General features: G+C 41.0%; 1 protein-coding gene across 7 annotated transcripts in view; it reads left to right on the top strand.

The window, feature by feature from the left end:
* Positions 1-810: 810 nt before the first annotated feature.
* PTPRC (protein tyrosine phosphatase receptor type C) overlaps positions 811-20774 on the top strand; it is a 212798-nt gene continuing 192834 nt past the window's right edge. For 2 of the 7 annotated variants that reach the window (XM_044301084.1, XM_044301083.1), the window contains exons 1-2: positions 816-861; positions 948-1043. In XM_044301084.1, the coding sequence (XP_044157019.1) occupies positions 977-1043 (67 nt within the window). In that variant the 5' untranslated portion in view covers positions 816-861; positions 948-976. Of the gene's footprint in view, positions 862-947; positions 1044-20774 lie in introns of all 7 variants that reach the window. The other 5 variants (XM_044301086.1, XM_044301085.1, XM_044301087.1 and 2 more) reach the window with 4 other exon arrangements.

The following is a 20774-nucleotide window of genomic DNA, read 5'->3' as shown; positions in this document are numbered from 1 at the left end:
TCCTTGCCTAGGACTCCTCCCAGGGGGTATTATTTGGTACTAACAGTTTACATCTTACAAACTTTGTAAGGGAATTAATTAACCTTTTAGTCCCTGATTAGCCCTTTAATCACTTGATTTCTATTCAGTATCTCAACCCCATCATTTACAAGTCAGCATAAAGGCTCATGCACACAAACGTATTTTTATTCAGTTTCTGTGCTGTGTTGCGGCCCGTATGCAGATACATTAACTTCAATGGGTCTGGATAAAAAAATGAATTTCCATATGTCTTTAAGGCCGTTGCACAAAAAAATAAAATATGTCCTATATGTTGTCCATATTACGGACAAGGATAGAACTTTTATTAGGGGCTGGACGTTCTGTTCCACAAAATGCGGTTGCAGCCTGCAAAACAGGCAAATGTCATGTGCGTGAGCCCTAAGACATAACTGTATGCCTAGTTTTGCATCAATCCGACATTTCTATGTGGGAGCATCATTTTTTGGTCAATGAGTGTATTTCATGCATGGCATGTGTTTCAGGCTGGGGCTCAAGACTTGCTCTTAGTTTTAAGAACTTGGAAGTCAATGAAAATAAATTACAGTTCAACACCTTTTTTTCTGCCCCTTGAAGACCCTGCTCTATACATATGTTACTATGGTGGACAGCGGGCCTAGACTACTGGAACTTATTCTCTGATATACTCGTAGCACATCGCTGTGCTAAGGAAATGACAGCGCGGTTTAAAAACCAACTTCCTGGAAGCTTTGAAGAAGTAGGTAGGACAAAACTAGGCTCTGGTCTGAAGGTTTCATTGCATGGTGCACTTACAGCACAGTGTAAGTCATAGAGGAAGCTGCAAGAGGATTGATAACAAAGGTTTCACCGTACATGAAAATGTTACTTCTCTATGTTAATTTTGAAACGTTATTAACCTGATGTTAACTGGATCGTATATATTGTAGGGTGAGAGGCAAAAGGGGCTTTCAACACCATGAATTTGTGTCTAAAATTGATAGTTCTTGGATTTCTTCTATGGGACCAAAATCATTTTATCCAAGGTAAGTGCTAAGCTGTATTGAACCTTTATGTGCATGTATTATAACTGCAGTGCTGATGCTATAGCTTAAGATTATTGACCATAACTTGTAAAAATAGATTTTGACATTAGCTATGGTGGCTAGTTTTTAATTTAGTTGTGCTTTATACGATTGTTTTATAGTGATTGTAGGATGAGATCCAAAGGTCTTGAGCTTTACCAGAAACGTATGCGTTGTAAATGATATCGAAAATAACATTTGATAGACTATCTTTACCATTGTCCTCCATAACAGTGTTCTATCTGAAGGTGAAGGGTCGTCTGAGGCTCCACCATGCTAGAACTTAACCAAATGGGCCACATTGTAAAGTGCTTTGGGAATCAACTTGATCCCCAAATTTAGGGACCAATCATTATGTACCTTCTTCATGTATGCCATATATGTTCATAAAGTCTGTGGATGTTTGGCACGTATAGAATACTTTGTATATAGCTTGTCTGTAGAGTCACAAATATGTATAGGGTATTAAGGATGATAGGCCAAGTTGTTTAGCGATATATGTCGCTATTATGCATATCATATACTTAAAGAGTGCCTAGGAAGATTGATCAATGAATCTTTTAGTCATTGAGCCTGACTTTGTCACGGCATCTCTGTGGTTTGCATTATATGCAGCGTCCAGATGTTCCCTGTGAGGAATTTTTACATTTCCATCCACCCGCAGTTTTATTCAAAATCGTTGATGTCGTATTATATTCTATACCAGGTATTTTTGTGGTACTTTTCTTATAAACTTCAACAGGGTGAAAACTAAGCATTTTATATTCATTAAGGCACTTTCATTTTTAGGCACATTTCTTTGCATACTTTTTGTAGTGCTTTGCATGCACTCATAACTGTACTACAGGTAAACCTTTTCTATCAAGATTTTTTTTTTGCTAAACAATTGGACATAAATTATTAACATTTCTAGAATTTGTATCAGTGAGTCCCCAAAAATGGCTTTCATCCATCCTCTCCAGGGGTGCAGAGGTAGCAGTCACTACCAGGCCCAGGAGCCTCGGGGGGAGGGGGGGGACCCTTGTGCCACATAAAAAGACACTGGTATTATAGAAAGTGCATGCTGGTCAAGTTACACCTCTGGCAGGAGGGAAGGGGTTAGGTCAAGAATTTGGCATGGGGGGTTGCTATGTGCTTCCCTGTCCCTGGCTACAAAGGGGGCCCAAGCTGAACTCTTGCACTAGGGCCCATGAGCCTTTAGCTACACACCTGGTCCTGTCCATAAAATGCCAAACATATCTGACTACATGATAAAGATGCCCTTAGCTTTTAGAACTAGTTACATCGATATTCCTTGCAATTAAAGCTCATGGAGTACAATGATATAGGCAAATGATGGATCCATGATTTATAAATGCAGCCTATGAAACATGGCCTTTTGACAATACACACATTTTTCATTTATATGCAGTGGGCTATTTAGTGTAGTCAGTATTGAAGCTAGAAATGTGAATTGCGCATCGTTTGAGTCAGGCTTGAGTTGGCTGAATTGATTGAACAATTCAATTTTGCCAGAAAATTTGTGGCCTGAAAACACTTTGAGGTCTCCTAGGATTCATATTTTTCTGTTTTGTTTCTTACTTGAAAAAAATTGATATTTTTTTTTTCTCTCCCTCCAAAATTCACCCGAATCATCAAAAATTAGGATTCGGATCCACCTTGAATTATTATTATTATTGTCTTATCTCTAATTGTAGCCTATAGGCAAATTTCCTGCACTTAGATTTTCCTGTGTGAATATGACATCGAGAGGACCAGTACTCTTTGGCTAGTGAAAGTATACCAGAATGCCAGAAATGCGCTATAACTAAATACTACATAGAGCTTCATGCCATGTTTATAGGTATAAATGGTGACTGCTATACAACATCTTGTTATCAGGATTCTGAGTATGGTTTTTACCAGATGCCCTTTCCTGCAGGCATATCTCTTGTATCTAGTAGAATATCTGGGCTTGAATTTGGGGCACACATTAAACAGATGCCTACCACATAAATATATGCTTTGCAGCACTATTAAACCTTTACAATTTGTTCTCATCCATCTCCATTCTCCCTCAGAATGATATATTTTTTAATAGTTTTGCAGCCATTTACTGTGCAGTAAAGAGATCTTTTAACTGTGATAATAGGTATATGCATGCCATAAACTTGAACAGGATGAACATATAGATAGCAATGTATTCGCATTTTTATAGCAGCAGTGACTGTGAGCAGCTGTTGCTTTGACCCTACTCCTGCTGCTCCCCCTTACCCCATGAGATCCGGCAGCTCGACCTGCTCTGTCTCCCCCCACAGGCTGTGGCCTGCTTGCCAGTCAGCCTCGTCTCTGCACTCATAGGGTGCTCATGTGCATTTGCCCAATCTTCATGAAATTTATAAGTCCCAATTTTTACCAGCCAATGATTCGCAACCATGGGGTACTTCAGGCACCTTCCTCAGTGTATATGTGCGTGTGTGGGGGGGGGGGCTGCAAAGATGTGCTTTTCTGTTGTCTTCCCGTGGATCGACCTCTGCCTGATTCCTGGCTTTGACCCTCCTCAACTTGACCTGTGCCTGTTTACCATTTTGACCCTTTTTTGTCTGCCTCAACCTTGGATCTCTTTCACATATTTGCACGAACTCTGCCTGCTCGTACCTCAGCCTGTTAATGACTAGTAGTTTGCCTGATCCTTCATCTGCACTGGTGTCTCTGACACCCATGGGTCAGTTGTTAACCACACTGGAATTGCTCCAGTAGGCAGTGGTCAATCCTCTGCAGAAAAGTTTATATCTATGTACAGGGGCTAAAGGGTAAATACCAGAGCACTGCCAAGACTAAGCCCTTAGGTTCAGGCCAAATTTAAACCTGTTTGGTGACACAGTGGTTCCACAACCACTGTTGTAATTTAGTTTCTTTATAGTGTCTAATGTTCTTTTTACTTGCTTAAAACCCATCCTCTGGCCTCCATACTGAGAAGCATTACAATCACATAGAGAAGTGGTATACTTGGTGCAATGACATCCTACTTCTCAGTAACATGCTAGGTTTTGTAATAGAAATTCCCCATTTTATGCAAGCAAATGTCTTTAAATAGTAAGTAACATAATTTTTTATGTGTCCACTTTCTGTAAAAAAATATATAAAGGCCTATTCACAAGGTGGTTTATGCTGACAGAATTATAGCTTGGACACTACCATCTGTAACTGGATTCTAGACTTCCTAACAGGGAGAACCTAAACCATTAGAATGGAAAAAGAAAAACACCTTCAGGACTGCTACGCTGAGCACAGGAGCACCCTAGGGCACAGCAAAACAAAGCTCCAACCACATCCTCAAGTTCTCAGAAGTCACGACTTAGTGGGCCACATCAGAAAAAATGGCTAGTCGGAGTATAGGGGTAATTTGAAGCGGCTAACAAACTGGTGCAAGGACCTGGTTCTGAACATAGACATGATAAAGGAGATGGTAGTAGACCTCAGGAAAAAAAATACACATCAATGACGTCTCAGTAGAAATTGTAGGAAGTACAAAATTCCTGGGGGTACACCCAACAGAGAAAATCACCTGGTCCACAACACCAACTCCATATGCAATTAAACAAAACATCAGCTTCCTGAGAATGCTAAAGAAGGCCCACATACCACCTCCTGTCATTACCACCTTCTACAGGGGGTACATCGAGAGCATCCTTAGCAGCTGTATTACTGCCTGGTTCGGGAACGCACTTTCTCAGACTGATAAAAACTCACCTCCATTGCTGACATCTATGCCAAGTGCTGTACCAGGAAAGCATTAAACATTGTGTGAGATGCCACACACCCTGTGAACACTCTCTTCAACCTCTTACTGTTTGGCAGATGGTACCGAAGCATCCAGACTTCCACTAGCAGGCTGCACGACAATTTCTTCCAATAAGGCATCAGACTGCTAAACAAGCGAGGGTTGAACTTCTGAACACTTGACTTCTAAATGCTAGGCCCTGTAAATGATATGTTTGTGCGATTGAATGCAGCATTGTGGGTCCGGGGGAAACGCTATCTCGTTTCTTAATATGTATTGATACACTGTACATGATAGAAATGACAAATAAACCTACCTATTGCTTATCACTTGGGTGTCACCTCTGGCACTGATGAGTATAGATGTATGGACCAAAATATTGGTTACTGTGCCCTGTGTTACTGAACCGACACCTTCATCAAGCATAATTATAGGATGTGCAAAGGTTGCAATTGTACCTGGGTACTGGGGCAGAGGGGGCCTAATAGGAGAAGATGAACCCTATAAACTACTTGAGATGGTTTTGCAACCCTGTTAGAGATTTTGCATTGGGGCCCAGAAGCTTTAAAGGGACACTTCCATCAGAGAGTGGTATTTATTTTAAATACAATATTCATAGAAAGCTTTTTCTTTAGAAATGTTGCCTTTTTTTTTCTTTTTAGAACTATGATATTGAAAGTTAAATACAAAATATTGTCTTTCCATAGCAGTCAACACAAATGATAATATATATAATAATATAATAGATGTATCATTGGGATAACAGTATGATAGCTCTGTTGTTCCCAAGATAGGCCTACAAGGTAGTGTGTGATGCCTGTAATTGAACCACTAATACTCCATCCCTCTCTGGCTGCAGCGAATGGTCTGACTGAGAAAGTCAAGTGAGGCTGTTTGCCGTGCAAAAAGTCCAAACAAAAGAGGAAGTTAAGCAACCAGGACAGGAAGTAGATTGCATGAGTGACTTGAGAAAATTATACCATCAACCATTTTAATAAAAAAAGTAATCTATAGACTGGTAATATGTGGAAAAAAGTGATGAGTGGCCTGTCAAATTATATGGCTACCATACACATAAAGAAAAATGGTCCCAGAAAATAACTAAAGCCAAGAGGTATTTGTATCATGAGAAATATACTGTGAACATATAATTTTTCTAATGTGTTCAGCATAGCATGCTCCCATTGATGAGTGGCAGTGTGGTTAGAGCAGCTTCAAAGTGAAAGTAAAAATCCCAGCATGCAACACAGCAAGCATCTTCAGAGGAGTGGTCACATGACATCCCTGGCCAAACAAAACAAATCATGTTTTATTGGTGTCACCATTTTCTGAAAGCTATACCTTTCTTATTTTCCTCCCAATCATCTTGTGCAGGGGCTCATTTTTTTTGCGGGAAGAGTTGATGTTTTTATTGGTACCATTTTTGGGTACATATGATTTTTGAATCATTCAATATTACTCTTTATGGTGACCAAAAATTAGTTTTTACTTTATTGTTTTATGGCATTTCCCTGAGGGGGTAGATCATGTGATTATTTTATAGAGCAGGTTGTTATGAATGCAGCAATACCTAATATGTCTTTTTTTAAGAATAATTCTGTTTTACTCAAAAATAGCATGTTTCGGTGTATACATTTTCTGAAAGCCATATATTTTTTAATTTTTGGGGGGGATTTATTCTCATGTAGGGGCTCATTTTGTCAGGATGATATGATGGTTTGATTAGTACTATTTTTGGGTACATACGACTTTTTGACCGCTTGGTAATGCACTTTTTGTGATGTAAGGTGACAAAAAAATGTTTTTTTGGAACATTTTTTTTTTTTTTCTTGCCGTTTACCTGAGGGGATGGATCATGTTATATTTTTATAGAGCTGGTCGGTACGGATGCGGTGATTCCTAATATGTCTGTATATATATATATATATATATATATATACAGTCATGTGAAAAAATTAGGACACCCTTTGAAAGCATGTGGTTTTTTGTAACATTTTTAATAAAAGGTTATTTCATCTCCGTTTCAACAATACAGAGAGATTAAAGTAATCCGACTAAACAAAGAAAACTGAAGAAAAGTCTTTTCAAGATCTTCTGTAAATGTCATTCTACAAAAATGCCTAATCTAACTGAGGAAAAAGATAGGACACCCTTGCCCCTAATAGCGAGTGTTACCTCCTTTGGCTGAAATAACTGCAGTGAGACGGTTCTTGTAGCCATCTACCAGTCTTCGACATCGGTCTGAGGAAATTTTACCCCACTCCTCAATGCAGAACTTTTTCAGCTGTGAGATGTTTGAGGGGTTTCTTGCACGTACAGCCCTTTTCAAGTCACCCCACAGCATCTCAATGGGATTCAAATCTGGACTTTGACTTGGCCATTCCAGGACTCTCCATTTCTTCTTTTTCAGCCAATCTTTGGTTGATTTACTAGTATGTTTTGGGTCATTGTCATGTTGCATGGTCCAGTTCCGCTTCAGCTTTAATTTTCTAACTGATGGTCTCACATGTTCTTCAAGCACCTTCTGATACACAGTAGAATTCATCGTGGATTCTATGATGGTGAGCTGACCAGGTCCTGCTGCAGCAAAGCAGCCCCAAACCATGACACTTCCACCTCCATGCTTCACAGTTGGTATGAGATTCTTTTCTTGGAATGCTGTGTTTGGTTTACGCCAAACATGTCCTCTGCTGTTGTGTCCAAATAATTCAATTTTGGACTCATCTGTCCAAAGAACATTATTCCAGAAGTCCTGGTCTTTGTCAACTTTATCTCTGGCAAATGTCAGTCTGGCCTCGATGTTTCTCTTGGAAAGCAAAGGTTTCCTCCTTGCACACCTCCCATGCAAGTTAAACTTGTACAGTCTCTTTCTGATTGTAGAGGCATGTACTTCTACATCAACAGTAGCCAGAGCCTGCTGTAGTTCTCGAGATGACACTTTAGGGTTTTTGGAGACCTCTTTTAGCATCTTGCGGTCTGCTCTTGGGGTGAACTTGCTGGGGCGACCAGTCCTGGGCATGTTGGCAGTTGTTTTGAAAGCCCTCCACTTGTAGACTATCTTCCGGACAGTGGAATGGCTGATTTCAAAATCTTTTGAGATCTTTTTAAATCCCTTCCCAGACTCATAGGCTGCTACAATCTTTTTTCTGAAGTCCTCTGACAGCTCTTTTGCTCTCACCATGGTGCTCACTCTCACTTCAACAGTCAGGAGCACACCAAACTAAATGTCTGAGGTTTAAATAGGGCAAGCCTCATTCAACATGCAGAGTAACGATCTACTAATTATGTGCACCTGGTGTGATATACCTGTGTGAGATCTGAGCCAATTTAAGAGGGAATACATGTGAGGGTGTCCTATCTTTTTCCTCAGTTAGAATAGGCATTTTTGTAGAATGACATTTACAGAAGATCTTGAAAAGACTTTTCTTCAGTTTTCTTTGTTTAGTTGGATTACTTTAATCTCTCTGTATTGTTGAAACGGAGATGAAATAACCTTTTATTAAAAATGTTACAAAAAACCACATGCTTTCAAAGGGTGTCCTAATTTTTTCACATGACTGTATATATATACACTGACCAAAAATATAAACCCAACACTTTCGGTTTTGCTCCCATTTTGCATGAGCTGAACTGAAAGATCTGAAACATTTTCTACATACACAAAAGATCGATTACTCTCAAATATTGTTCACAAATCTGTCTAAATCTGTGTTAGTGAGCACTTCTCCTTTGCCGAGATAATCCATCCCACCTTACAGGTGTGGCATATCAAGGTGCTGATTATACAACATGAATATTGCACAAGTGTGCCTTAGACTGCCCACAATAAAAGGCCACTCTGAAATGTGCACAGTTTTGCCTTACTGGGGAAGGGGGGTGTCAAAAAAACAGTCAGTATCTGGTGTGGCCACCATTTGCCTCACGCAGTGCAACACATCTCCGCCACATAGAGTTGATCAGGTTGTTGATTGTGGCCTGTGGAATGTTGGTCCACTCCTCTTCGATAGCTGTGCGAAGTTGCAGAATATTGGCAGGAACTGGAACACGAGGCACATGTAAAAACAAGACAATTATTAGTCCAAAAGACTATTTGTAAATAAGTATATAAAGTGCCTATATATGTGCCTTGGGTCAAACTATTGTAGCTAATTTCTCATTCTAGTGGACTTTTTTTTTAAACTAAAACTGAATTATGATATGCCAGCCTTCGTAAACTCACTCCTAAGTTTATACAACTTAGTTGGCTTACTTGTCACCAAAATTTTGTTCCAAAATGTAGCGGCACATTGTCATATCTTAAAGGAGCTGTCTCACCTCAGACAGAGGTACTCCTTCCTTCTAAGCCACAGGCCTATCACAGTTGTTTAAAACTGTGTAAATGGGGGAATTTATCATTTGTGGTAGTTTTGGTGTCAGTTTGTCTATGCTTTGTGAAATTGTGACAAATTTGTGAGATGCACACAGTAATAATATATTTGGTGCAAGTGCAATGTGGTGTACACCTATATCTGTAAAAGTATACCTGGTGGTTGTCTGGGTTGTAGATGCGTTTTTTTTGCAACTTTTTAAAAAGTCGCTATCATAAATGAGACTTAAAGGTGTTTTAATCTGAATTCTTGACCTACTTTTTACTCCACATCTTAAAGTGGTGAGGATCACGAAATGTCGCACACAGGCATCACTTGCAACAATTTTCCACTAGAAAACTGGTGTAGCAAACCTGATAAATGTCCCCTCTATAGAGGAGAAAGTACCATGATAAGACTTTTTGGGAGTCAGTTTTGCATTGACTTTAACCCCTTCATGCATTACATGATTATGTGTGAGGGCTTGTATAGAGTGGGCTGCTGCGGTGACCCGCTCAATACACGGCAGGTCCCGGCTGTTTAATACAGAAGGCACTCAGCTGCACTTACGGGGAAAGGTGATTATGCCAAACCCCATAATTTAACCCCTGAGATGCTACAATTAAAAGCAATTGCGGCATCTGTGAGGTAAGGAAGAAGGATGCAGCTCCCTCTGCCTTCTGATTGGAGCCCCTGCAGTGAAATCATGGGGCCCCGATCAGTTACGCTGACAGCCTTGGGCCTCCTGAGGCTTCCCAAGGCTGTCATAGTAATCTGGCTGCTGAGCTGTTCACCCTAATAAAGCTCTATTAGGGTGAATAGGATAAGTGATCAAAAGATCCCAGGTTCTATCCCCCTAAGGGGGTTAAAGATAAAAAAAAAAATATTAAATCACTTCCCCAATTTTACATAATGAAAATAAACATATTAGGCATCATCGTGTCCGAAAACTATTCAAACTTAAAAATAATTTTCATGTGCGTTGTACGCTGTAATGGAAAAAAAAAATGAAAAACACACGATTCGCCATTTAATAGTCACCTTGTCCCACCCAAAAAATTTTTATAACAGTGATCAAAAAGTTGTACGTACCACATAAATAGTGCCAATAAAAGCTACAGTTCATTCTGCAATAAACAAGCCCTCATACAGATCCACGCATGGAAATGTAAAAAAGTTATGGCTGTCAGAAAATGGAGATGCATACAAATTTTCCATTTTTATATGCTTTTTATTTTTTTTAAAGTAGTAAAACAAAATACAAAACAATACAAGTTTGGTATCGCCATAATCGTATTGACTCGCAGATTAAGGACATCATGTTATTTTTAGAGCACAGTGAACACTGTAATGTCAAAACCCTAAATACTTAGCAGATTTCTTTTTTTCAATTTCACTCCACAAAGAATTTTTGGTTCTTGGAATGTGGGGAGGAAAAAACAAAAATGGACTTGCTCTTGCAGGGGTAAAATTAGCGGAATGATCACCAAATGGAACAGAAGTTGATATTTTGAAATGGATGTTTGTTAAATTTGGCGCATTTGTAAGTCTTAAACTTTCGTGTAGAAATCCTGCTCTATTTTTCCTACGCCACCTCTCCCCCCCTCCCCAAAAGTGGCAAGGGTGGTGTAAGACAACAAAATGTCATTTATGCCAAAATTTGCTAAAAACTTAATACATTCCAGTTTTTGGGTGAAAAATTGTGCTAGAATTCAGATTCCCCTACTTTATACAGTGCTCTTTTTCACCAGAAAATGACAGGTAGATAGATCCTATTGCTAACCCGTGGCGGATATTTGCAGACATTTACCAGATGTGTTTGGATCCTTCTGAAAAAAACTAACAGTAACTTTACATTTCTTGAATATAATGTATTCCCAAATATTAAGGTAGAAAACTGCTCAGCACCTAAGGCTACTTTCACACCTGCGTTTAGGTGCAGATGTGTCTTGTATCTGTACAGACAGATCTGTCCTGACTTACATTGAAAGTCAATGGGGGACGGTTCTGTTTACAATTGCACCATATTGTGTCAATGTAAACGGATCCGTCCCCATTGACTTACATTTTAAGTCAGGAAAGATCTGTTTGGCTCTGCATCGGCAATGGTGTGAGAGCCCTGAAACAGATCTCACAAGCGGACCCAGAAACGGCAGTGTGAAAGTAGCCTTAGAATTCAAGAAAATTCATACATAAAAAGTGATTGTACAATGCCTACGTGTCTCAGATAGCTGCCGTGTCCTAACGGAATCCTAGGCATTGATTGTATCTTTTTGCAACCACTTATTATGTATACATTTTCTTGAATAAAGCCCCGATTCATGGATTATGAGATGCTGGACTATTTTCTACTTTTAGTTTTCCACATTTACCAGCGGAGTCCATCCAGCACAGATCCTGGGAGCACAAGGAAGCGTGAGCTGGCTGCAAGATTTTATATCTATTCCTAAGGGCTCGTTCACACGACCGTGTGAAGCCCGTGCCCGTATTGCAGACCCCATTACACGGGTCCCGTTCCGTGGCCATTCCGCATCATGGATGCAGACCCATTCATTTAAATGGGTCCGCAAATCCGGAGATGCGGAACGGTGCGGAACGGAACCACGGAACGGAATACTACGGAAGCACTACGGAGTGCTTCCTGAGGTTCCGTTCGGTGCTTGAGCTTGCTCTATCTTTTTGCGGAACGGAGGGATCGCGGACCCAACGAAGGGATGCGGCTGCCACACGGCAGATTTGCGGTCCACAGCACGGGCACGGGCTTCACACGGTCGTGTGGTGAACAAGCCCTAAATATAACATTTTTTACAGATCCCTCAGTATGTAAATATTTTGAATTATTCTGCTGCAGCTTATAAACAAAAACTGTTTGGCCCAAATATGATGTGAATTGAATCTTATGCAATAAAAAGATCACACAATTAAATCAACTCATGAAATAACAGAGAATTCGGGGAACTAGAAAGACATGAGTCACGGCAATATAAAGAGTTAAAGTCTGTCCTTCAACACAAGTTACAATCTGGAGCCTGTACACAACATGTATGTACCAATATAATAGACTGTGCTCAGTGTTTTAGTTGAGGTTATATTAGCTTTTGTAACATTTAATGAAGAGTGACAGCTGCCATTCCTTTTTCCAGACACCCAGTCATTGTAAGTCCTGTATATGGACACTGACCCTCTAGTGTTAGTCCCGATGGTGAAAGTCTCTCTCTGTTTCTCTGCTGCTTCCATTTTCATTGTGACATAAAAACTAGGGAAACTTTTATTCTTCCTTCTTCACTTCCATCACAAGCAATGACTGTCTCCTCCACCGTAAAGACTGATAGATGTGACTGTGCTCCATTGATGTGGCACTGCCAGCATCAACTTAACTTTTGACGGTAAAGAAATAGGGCCTTTTTATTTTAGGTTAAAAACCCTAAGGCCTTTTACCTCTCAAATGTGATTGTCAAGCAGTACGACAGTTCTGAAACAAGGTGGCCTCTTCAATTTCATGCTCATGTGTGGAATCCCTTCTGATGTTTAACCCTTGATATGCTAAAGAGACCTAGAGCACATGAAAGCCCCTCACATCGTGATCTAGCTATAAATTTTCTTCTTTTACACATTTTGTAAGATTTTTAACTTAGTCTCATTCTCATTATTAGTCATATTTTACGAAATACGTTCACTTTTAACTACTAACACCCACATTTCTATAGCACATCACCCCCTGCTTCCTGTCATGTCACAAAGACCTTGTTCTGCTGAAAGCATCACATGCTAATTACAATAATACAATAATTACATTGTCTTGTACAGTTGTATCTTCACATATTAGAAATGAATATAGAGCAGGGACGGATTGGCTATAGACCTTACAGGGATTTCCCGGTGGGCCGATGCCCTGGGGGATGCCTGAACCCTCCTCACGTCCGGCTAGGGAAAGTTTTGGGGGATGTATTTTATGCTGCTGACTGCAGTATTTTGTGATGGACTGTGGTATTTGGCTCTGTTGGGGAGGTATAATGCGCCACAATATGGTATTGCTGTCTCTATCTTCCATCAATTCCAAACTGACGACAAAATGGGGCCACTTTTAGTATTTTTTCCAGGGCCACTTTAAGTTCCCAGTCCGCTCCTCATATAGAGTAAATCTATGGTATACTTTTTGGTATTAGAATGCGTTATTTAAATATCTCTCCTTTTGGAGTGGGACTAATTTGATAGAATAACATGGCGGTGACAGCTCTTCACCATTTCCCTAGGAATGAATTCAAATAATACATATGGCTATGAGTAAAGACCACAGTTACTGTAGGTCTGAAATACCCCACTGTGCCGTTTTCCTGTCCTACTGTGTAATAAATAATAACTCTTTTGCGGTCATTTATTAAGATCGGTATTTAAGACTCTGGTCTTGATAACCTGTATATCTGGTGTCAAAGTTATGAAGGGGCACCGGCCTTTACATAACTTCAGCGCATCCAGCGCCAGTCTAAATGTAAAGTGTAAGGCAGCTTCCTAGCTGTATTACATTAAGACCAATTTGTGCGCCTATTTGTGCGCCTAAAATCTATGGAATTTCAATAAAGGACAGAATTTTTTTTTGCTGTATCGTGCTGGTCTACTACTGGAATCTGCACAATACAGATTACTACTTACAGCAACCTCTATTCTGCTTATGGTACAGCAAACACAAGCAGTCATAATACCGCCTGTAACAATTGTTGGGCTGATAGGCAAGCTGTGAAAAACTGGATTATACTCCAGCTCAATTGTCAAATTATTCCAGTAAAAAGTGCAGCAATTGCTATAATACACATACCGTATATTATTGGAAATGCTGAAAATGCAAAAAATATCACTGCAACTGAAGGCGAGAAATCGTACGGCAAATCGCCATCAGTGTCCAATAAAACCACGCCTAAGCTTGTTTATTTGCTGAAACGTAGGGTTCATGCACACGACCTTTATTGTTTTGCGGTCCATTTTTCACGGATCCGTTGTTCCGTATCTGAGGTTTTTTTTTCTACGATTTAAGTCCTCTTCCATTCTGTTATTCCACAAAACATATCCGTATGGTTTCTGTATGCGATACATTTTTTGAGGATCGGAAACGGAAACAGTAACTTATTAATCACCAAGCACATGAGCAATATGGCCTGGACTAGCATTTCTACAGTATGGATACGCAAAATACGGATGTGTTCCGTGTGTGTTCCGTATTTTTCATGGACCCAATGACTTGAAGCCTGAATGGCCATGTGGACAAACAGAAACGGAATGTACATGGAGTAACTTCCGTATTTTCTACAGCCCCATTGAAGTGAATGGTTTCGCATGCGGTCCGGAACGGAACCTTAGGGCGAGCTCAGACATGGCACACACAGTATGTTCAGCTACAAATTTTGACAAACATCCATAGTAACTCCATATGTAGATTTTGTCATGGGTTTTGCTTTTAATTTGTTGCTTTTTTCACCCAGTTACAAAAATCTGCAGCAAGTTTGTAACGTCACAGAAAGCCCAAGATATGCCCTTCAAGGGCTTTCCGATAGGATAGATATTTTTTTAGGAACAGAATGGGTTGCAAAAAATCACCAATTTCTCACCACTGCTGTCCCAATGCTTACCAGGTTCTCACTGGTCTCTGTTTCCTGGTCAAGGAAGTAGGGACCAGTAAGGGACCAGTAAGCACTGGAATGACAACACTGTGGGATCAGCGAGGTGAGTAAAGTTTCCTTTTTTAACCTAATCTGTTCTATTTCTCAAAAGCTTTATCATTCCAGAAAACCCCTTCAAAGCCACAGATAAAAATATTACTACATATGACTTGATCCGTAAAACATGTAAAGTTTTTTTGTATTAGGTTTTCAAATCTTATAGAATACCTGTCAAACACAATTGCACAGCAATAGCATAATAGTACAATATGCATCAGTATCCTCCCTCGGTGGAGTGCATGTATCTCCCATTAAAAACATTCCTGAATTTTCACCCTTTATCTGAAACCACAAAACCTGGCTTCCCACAAATACGACTTTAGCGCCTGCAGATTGGTTGTTGCCATGGAGATTTTCACATAATTGGAAACATGAGAGACCAAAACCCCCAAGATTTCTTGATACTAAAAGTAGAAATATTACCATATCAGGATTTATTGTTACAAAATATACAGTGGCTTTTATACGTATTTTTTGTCCTTGCTTCATACATTGTGCACCTTGGTTGGCATCCGAAAAAGCACTAATATGCTTGCAGTTATGCAGAACACTACGGCCTCAGATGTGTTTTTATTATGTTTGATTTGGAAGCAGTCCATTAAAAGAAATCTGGCCACATTCAGGGCTATAAGAAGAATAGTGTTTGATAATAAGGTTCAGGCAGCATAACCTTCATGTTTGGTGGGGCTATTTAGTAGCTTAGGAGCAGCCTGGCTAAACTATGGGTTGCATATAAAAAATAATAATTGGGGTACTATTTCTCCTTGGAGAGAGCGCCTTTATCAGCAAGAGGAGACTTATAGGCCATTCATGCTCCTCTGGAATTATGGGAAGAAAGGGATGCAAATGAGCTTTTAACAAGCTCTACCACTCCACCAGATGTAAGGCAGCCATCCTATAAGTCAATGTTTAATCCTTTAAATAGGCATTGAGACAAGAATCGGATATTAAATAAGCCAGCACCTCATCTGCAGACAGCAGGGCTGTCTTTAATATTGATTGGACCCTGGGCAAAAATTTACTTGGGCCCCCTGGATCCCGCCTTCCCACACCTTAGCAGGCAATCACGCCCTCCACCACAACACACACAAAACATCCACACATCTGGTAGAGTCCAGTGAATGACTGTAAATACTTCCAGTTCTGAAGACTCCAGTGACTCAGGATCAGTGCTCTGGGCAGATGGGCTCAGGCTGGAAGTGGGCACCGCTTTGCAGGAAGGAGACCAGGGCTCACCCTAGTGTTACAGTGCACCCCAGCACCCCACAGTATGCGGTATAGCACCCTATAGTATACAACACCACACACTATGCAGTATAGCACCCAACACTATACAGCACCCCACAGTATACAACCCCCCACAGTATATAGTAGAGCAGTATAGCACCTCACCGTATACAGCACCCCAAACTATACACGATACAGCCCCCCACACTATACAGTACAGCAGTATAGCACTCCACACTATACAGCACCCACAGTATATAGTATACAGCCCCCCAAACTATACAGCCCCCACACTATACAGGCCCCCCACACTATACAGGCCCCCCCCACACTATACAGGCCCCCACACAGTATACAGCCCCCCACGCAGTATACAGACCCCCCACAGTATACAGCCCCCCACAGTATACAGCCCCCCACACAGTATACAGCCCCCCAAACAGTATACAGCCCCCACACAGTATACAACACCCCACTATACAGTAGTTTACAAAATATTAGCATAACAGCACCTGTCACCTTTTTCTGATGTAATCTTCACACAAAAAAAGCTCCACAGTTAAGGCAAACTTCTCCTGCAGCACTCCTGCTAGGACATGTTATGACTTCATAGCCATGTGACCAGTAATATTGCTAGGTTACTGGTCACATGGTGATGATGTCCTAGATCACATCATCACAGCTCTAACACAGTACGATGCCTGGACTCAGTGATGGCAGGCATGGCATGGCAGCACCCCCTGTGTAGCTGACAGCCTGACACCCGGGGCAGTGGCTAGCAGGGCTGAAGAGGCAGCTGCCTTGGGCCCCCCAGGACCAACGGAGCACGCGGCAGCTGCCCCTTGATAAAGACGGCCCTGGCAGACAGCTGTTTTGAAGTGATTGCATCTCATCAGTGCAATGCAGAGTGTACTGGCTTAACTGGGTGAGAGGCCTGTCAGGATTTGGGGAGTACTATCTCTCCTTGGGGAGCGAGTGCCCTAGGGATGTCTACCATATTGGTTCCTTTTTCTCTACTGATATGGTTCCACTACGGCAGTCTACATTAATGTTGGGTGCGAATATTCGAATAGCGAATATTAATTGCGAATATCGGCACTTCGAGAATTCGCAAATATTGAGAATAGAACGATATATATTCGCAATTTCCAATATTCAAATGTTTTTTTTTCATCAGTAACCTCCCTTCTTGCTTGTAGGCCAATGAGAAGGCTGCAATGTCTTTGTCACAGCTTAGCAACATCCCTAGCAACCAATAGGAGTTGCCTCCCCCTTACTATATAAGAACCTCCCCAGCAGCCCTTGTGTGCAGTATTTTGCTGATCTGAGAGAGAGCAGTGTTATTGCTGTGCGCTCTGCTTTACTGTGTCATTACATTAGATAGTTAGTTAGTTAGCTTATATATATATAATACAGATAGTTAGTGGGGGATAGTCAGTGTAGGTTAGATAGTGATATAGTGTAGCTGATGGTCCATACATACTGTACATGCTACAGACATAGTGCTTTGATGTCACAAGTTCACAACAATAACAGCCCCTGTCACCTTTTTCACCAATCACTAATCAGTAGTCACACCTGCTACAATGTGAAGTTGCTCGTATTGCGCCAAAATATTTGTATCATTAGTGCCGAGTTTTAAATATATCCTTTCTACAATATAGAATACGTTCTTTTGTCTATTCTCTGAATGTTGAAGCAGTCATGTCAATTTTTTTACTAAAACCCTTTTCACATGCTGCTATGGTTCACTTGGACTTCGATGAGCCCGACTCCTCCCAATATATAAGAAGTAGCTACAAACTCTTTGCAGTAAAATGAGGAAGTGAGAACCTTTTCATTAATTAAACAAATTGTTCTTGAGAAAGGAAGTTGTAGGTGAAATGTTAAGCTGCACAGTGCACACAGTTGTTAGGTGAAACTGTTCAGTGCACATATGTACACCAAAAACATGACCACGTTGTTTGATTGTCTGCAATCTACTGAATGTTCTTGAAACAAAGTCTTGTAGAAATCATACAGAGAAAACTGTGGTTAATCTCCTTCTGATCTCTTCCATATTTAATTGGCAGATGACAGGGTGAGTGGACTTTAGAAAAGAGATGGGTTTTACAGGGATTTTCTGGGTTCCTAATATTGGAGACCTATCATCTTGATAGTTCTCATTGATTGGTGGCTGTCTGACACCTAGCACACTCACAGATCATCTTTTCCCTAAGCTACTGAACTTAAGGCAGGTTTACACTGGCCGAGGAGCAGCTGATTTATATTCAGCAATCTCCTTCACAGTATGAGGACGAGGGATTGGTATTGTGATAGTTCGTCCTCATACAGCCGCTCTTTTTCTTGGCAGAAGATAGCCTTTTAGAAAGTATGATGTCCTGCCCAGAAACAAAAATTGTCGGTATTCCAAATAAAAGAGAGCTGAGCTGCAGTAACCTGGCATGAAAAATACACTTTGAATGGAGCAATGCTTCTAGCTCGATTAAAATACTAGTTCCAGCACACGTGACTGCAGGAAACAGGTAATTTTTTGGGGTGCTGGGTATTAGACTGCCACAATCCATTATTTGCCTGGGAAACCCTTTTAACATTCATCATTTCCTATTGCAGGCAGTGTAGTAGGGAGAGGTTCCTGCTGCAGGTAGCTGTCTGAAAGGAGAAGAAGGTTAAAAATGTCTTATCTAATAGGACCCATTCCTACTTCACTGCATATTTTAGATTTAGGTCCCAAAGCATAAAGTCAAATAATACAGTTCTGGCTGCCAAGATCCATCTCTAGAGGGAGAAAAGGAGTTTGCTCCATAGTGTTCTATTATTGTGTTCAATGTATATGCAAAGAGGTATCTCCAAAAAAGAGAACCATCTTGGCAGCGCCACCTATTGGAAGTGGTTCCCTATGAGTCAAGGTCAAACTTACCAACAAGCCCTGAGATTTGACAAGTAAATATAGCCAAGCCAGATATCAATCCATAGACAGCTTCTTAAAGAGACCAGCCCTGTATGGAGATTTACTGGAAGTACTCCATGGTATGGAGACTTATTGGCAATTCTCCATGGGAAACGAATATGAAAACAAGTATCTCCCATATATCTGTAAAGAATAAATCAAGGCAACTGGACGTACTGTAGATTTCTTGAAAATGTTTCACTCGTTCTTCCAACGAGCTTTATTCTTTACAGATATATACTATGACCTGGATAAATGAGAACCTTCACAGACAAGTATCTCCCATGAATTAGAACCATCTCACCAGCACCACGTATTGGAAGTGGCTCCCTATGAGTCAAGATCCAACTTTCCAAAATGCCTTTGGATTTGACAAGGGAATATTGCCAAGCCAGATTATGTAAAAACAAAAATGGTGTCCTAAGACCTCTTACTCTGGAGGACCCAAACAATCCATGCACTACTGTTTAATGTGTCCATTATGGTGGTGCTCTGGAAAACTGGACACTCTCTGTCTGCTTTTACAGCTGTCCACTGGGAATCCTAGAGAGTGATGCCTTCTTGACAGCTTATTGTTGGGGGACCCTTTTAAGAAAAAAGATTTTCCAAGGAAAGCAACCCTTACAGATATAGAGCACAATTGAAATTTAATCGGAAATGACTTGGAATTGCCTAAAACACAATACAGTAAGCTAAATGAGTAATGTGACACATTGTGAACATGTATTCTCACAGTTAAATAAAAATTAGTAATGAGAAAACACTTGTAAAATGGGAACAAACACTGATCTCTAAATCCTCTTTTGACTGGAACAAAGAAAACCAAGACACATGTACACAGCATTTAGTGGTCACAATTAAAGGAGTTGTCACAGTTCAGAGGTAAACTCGGACAAACCCATATTTTCACCCAGTAACAGAAAAATTAGTATTGGAATCGCACTCACCAGAGCTTGAGGTCATCCGGTATGCAGCAGCCTACCTGGAGTCCAAGATTCATCAGGGCTCCTTCATGAACAGTCCAAAGAAAGAAGATGGAGGCAGCATGACCGGTAAAACATCCCTTTATTAGGGGAACCGCCAAGTGAACAGCGTGCAGGGGTTGTGACGTTTCGGCTGCTTCACAGCCTTTATCAAACACAAAATGCCATTAACAAGTGCCTGTTTAAATATCTTAAAACACACCCACTCATAAGAGAGTGGCCAATGATAGTGTGACTAAGGTGCTGAGGTCATCACAGATGCGTCCTCAGGTGCTCCTACTGCATGTGTCAAACAATCATACATATTAGATCCTTATCGCCCACATACCTGACAGGCACACATGTGCCTCGGCGTTCACAAGCGCCAGGCGCGCATGACAGGAAAGAGAGGGTCACGTCACTGCCTGTTTCCTTAGGATCAGCTGCTCGCAGTGCGGCTCCGCCCACCCGATCTCACGTCATCCTATCTCCCCCGTCGTGCGCGCCGTTGTCAGGGACGCCTCCGGGCTGGTCCGCCCCTACCCCACAAGACGGGTGCGATAACTCCACCCCACCGCATCCGCAGTATTCACGATCCAAACCTAGATCGGATTAGGCTGCAATGCTGTTCTGCATTCCCTTCACAGCTTAAGGCAACGATGGGGGACGTCCAAAAAGGAGGCGGTGTCATCACGTCATCAGCCGAAACCCGGCCCTGATGACATCACAGTCC

This window comes from Bufo gargarizans, chromosome 7 (assembly GCF_014858855.1).
Source record: "Bufo gargarizans isolate SCDJY-AF-19 chromosome 7, ASM1485885v1, whole genome shotgun sequence".
NCBI classification, from domain to species: Eukaryota; Metazoa; Chordata; class Amphibia; order Anura; family Bufonidae; genus Bufo; species Bufo gargarizans.
The sequence above is the reverse complement of the archived record's forward strand: the minus strand, read 5'-3'. Positions and strand labels throughout refer to the sequence as shown.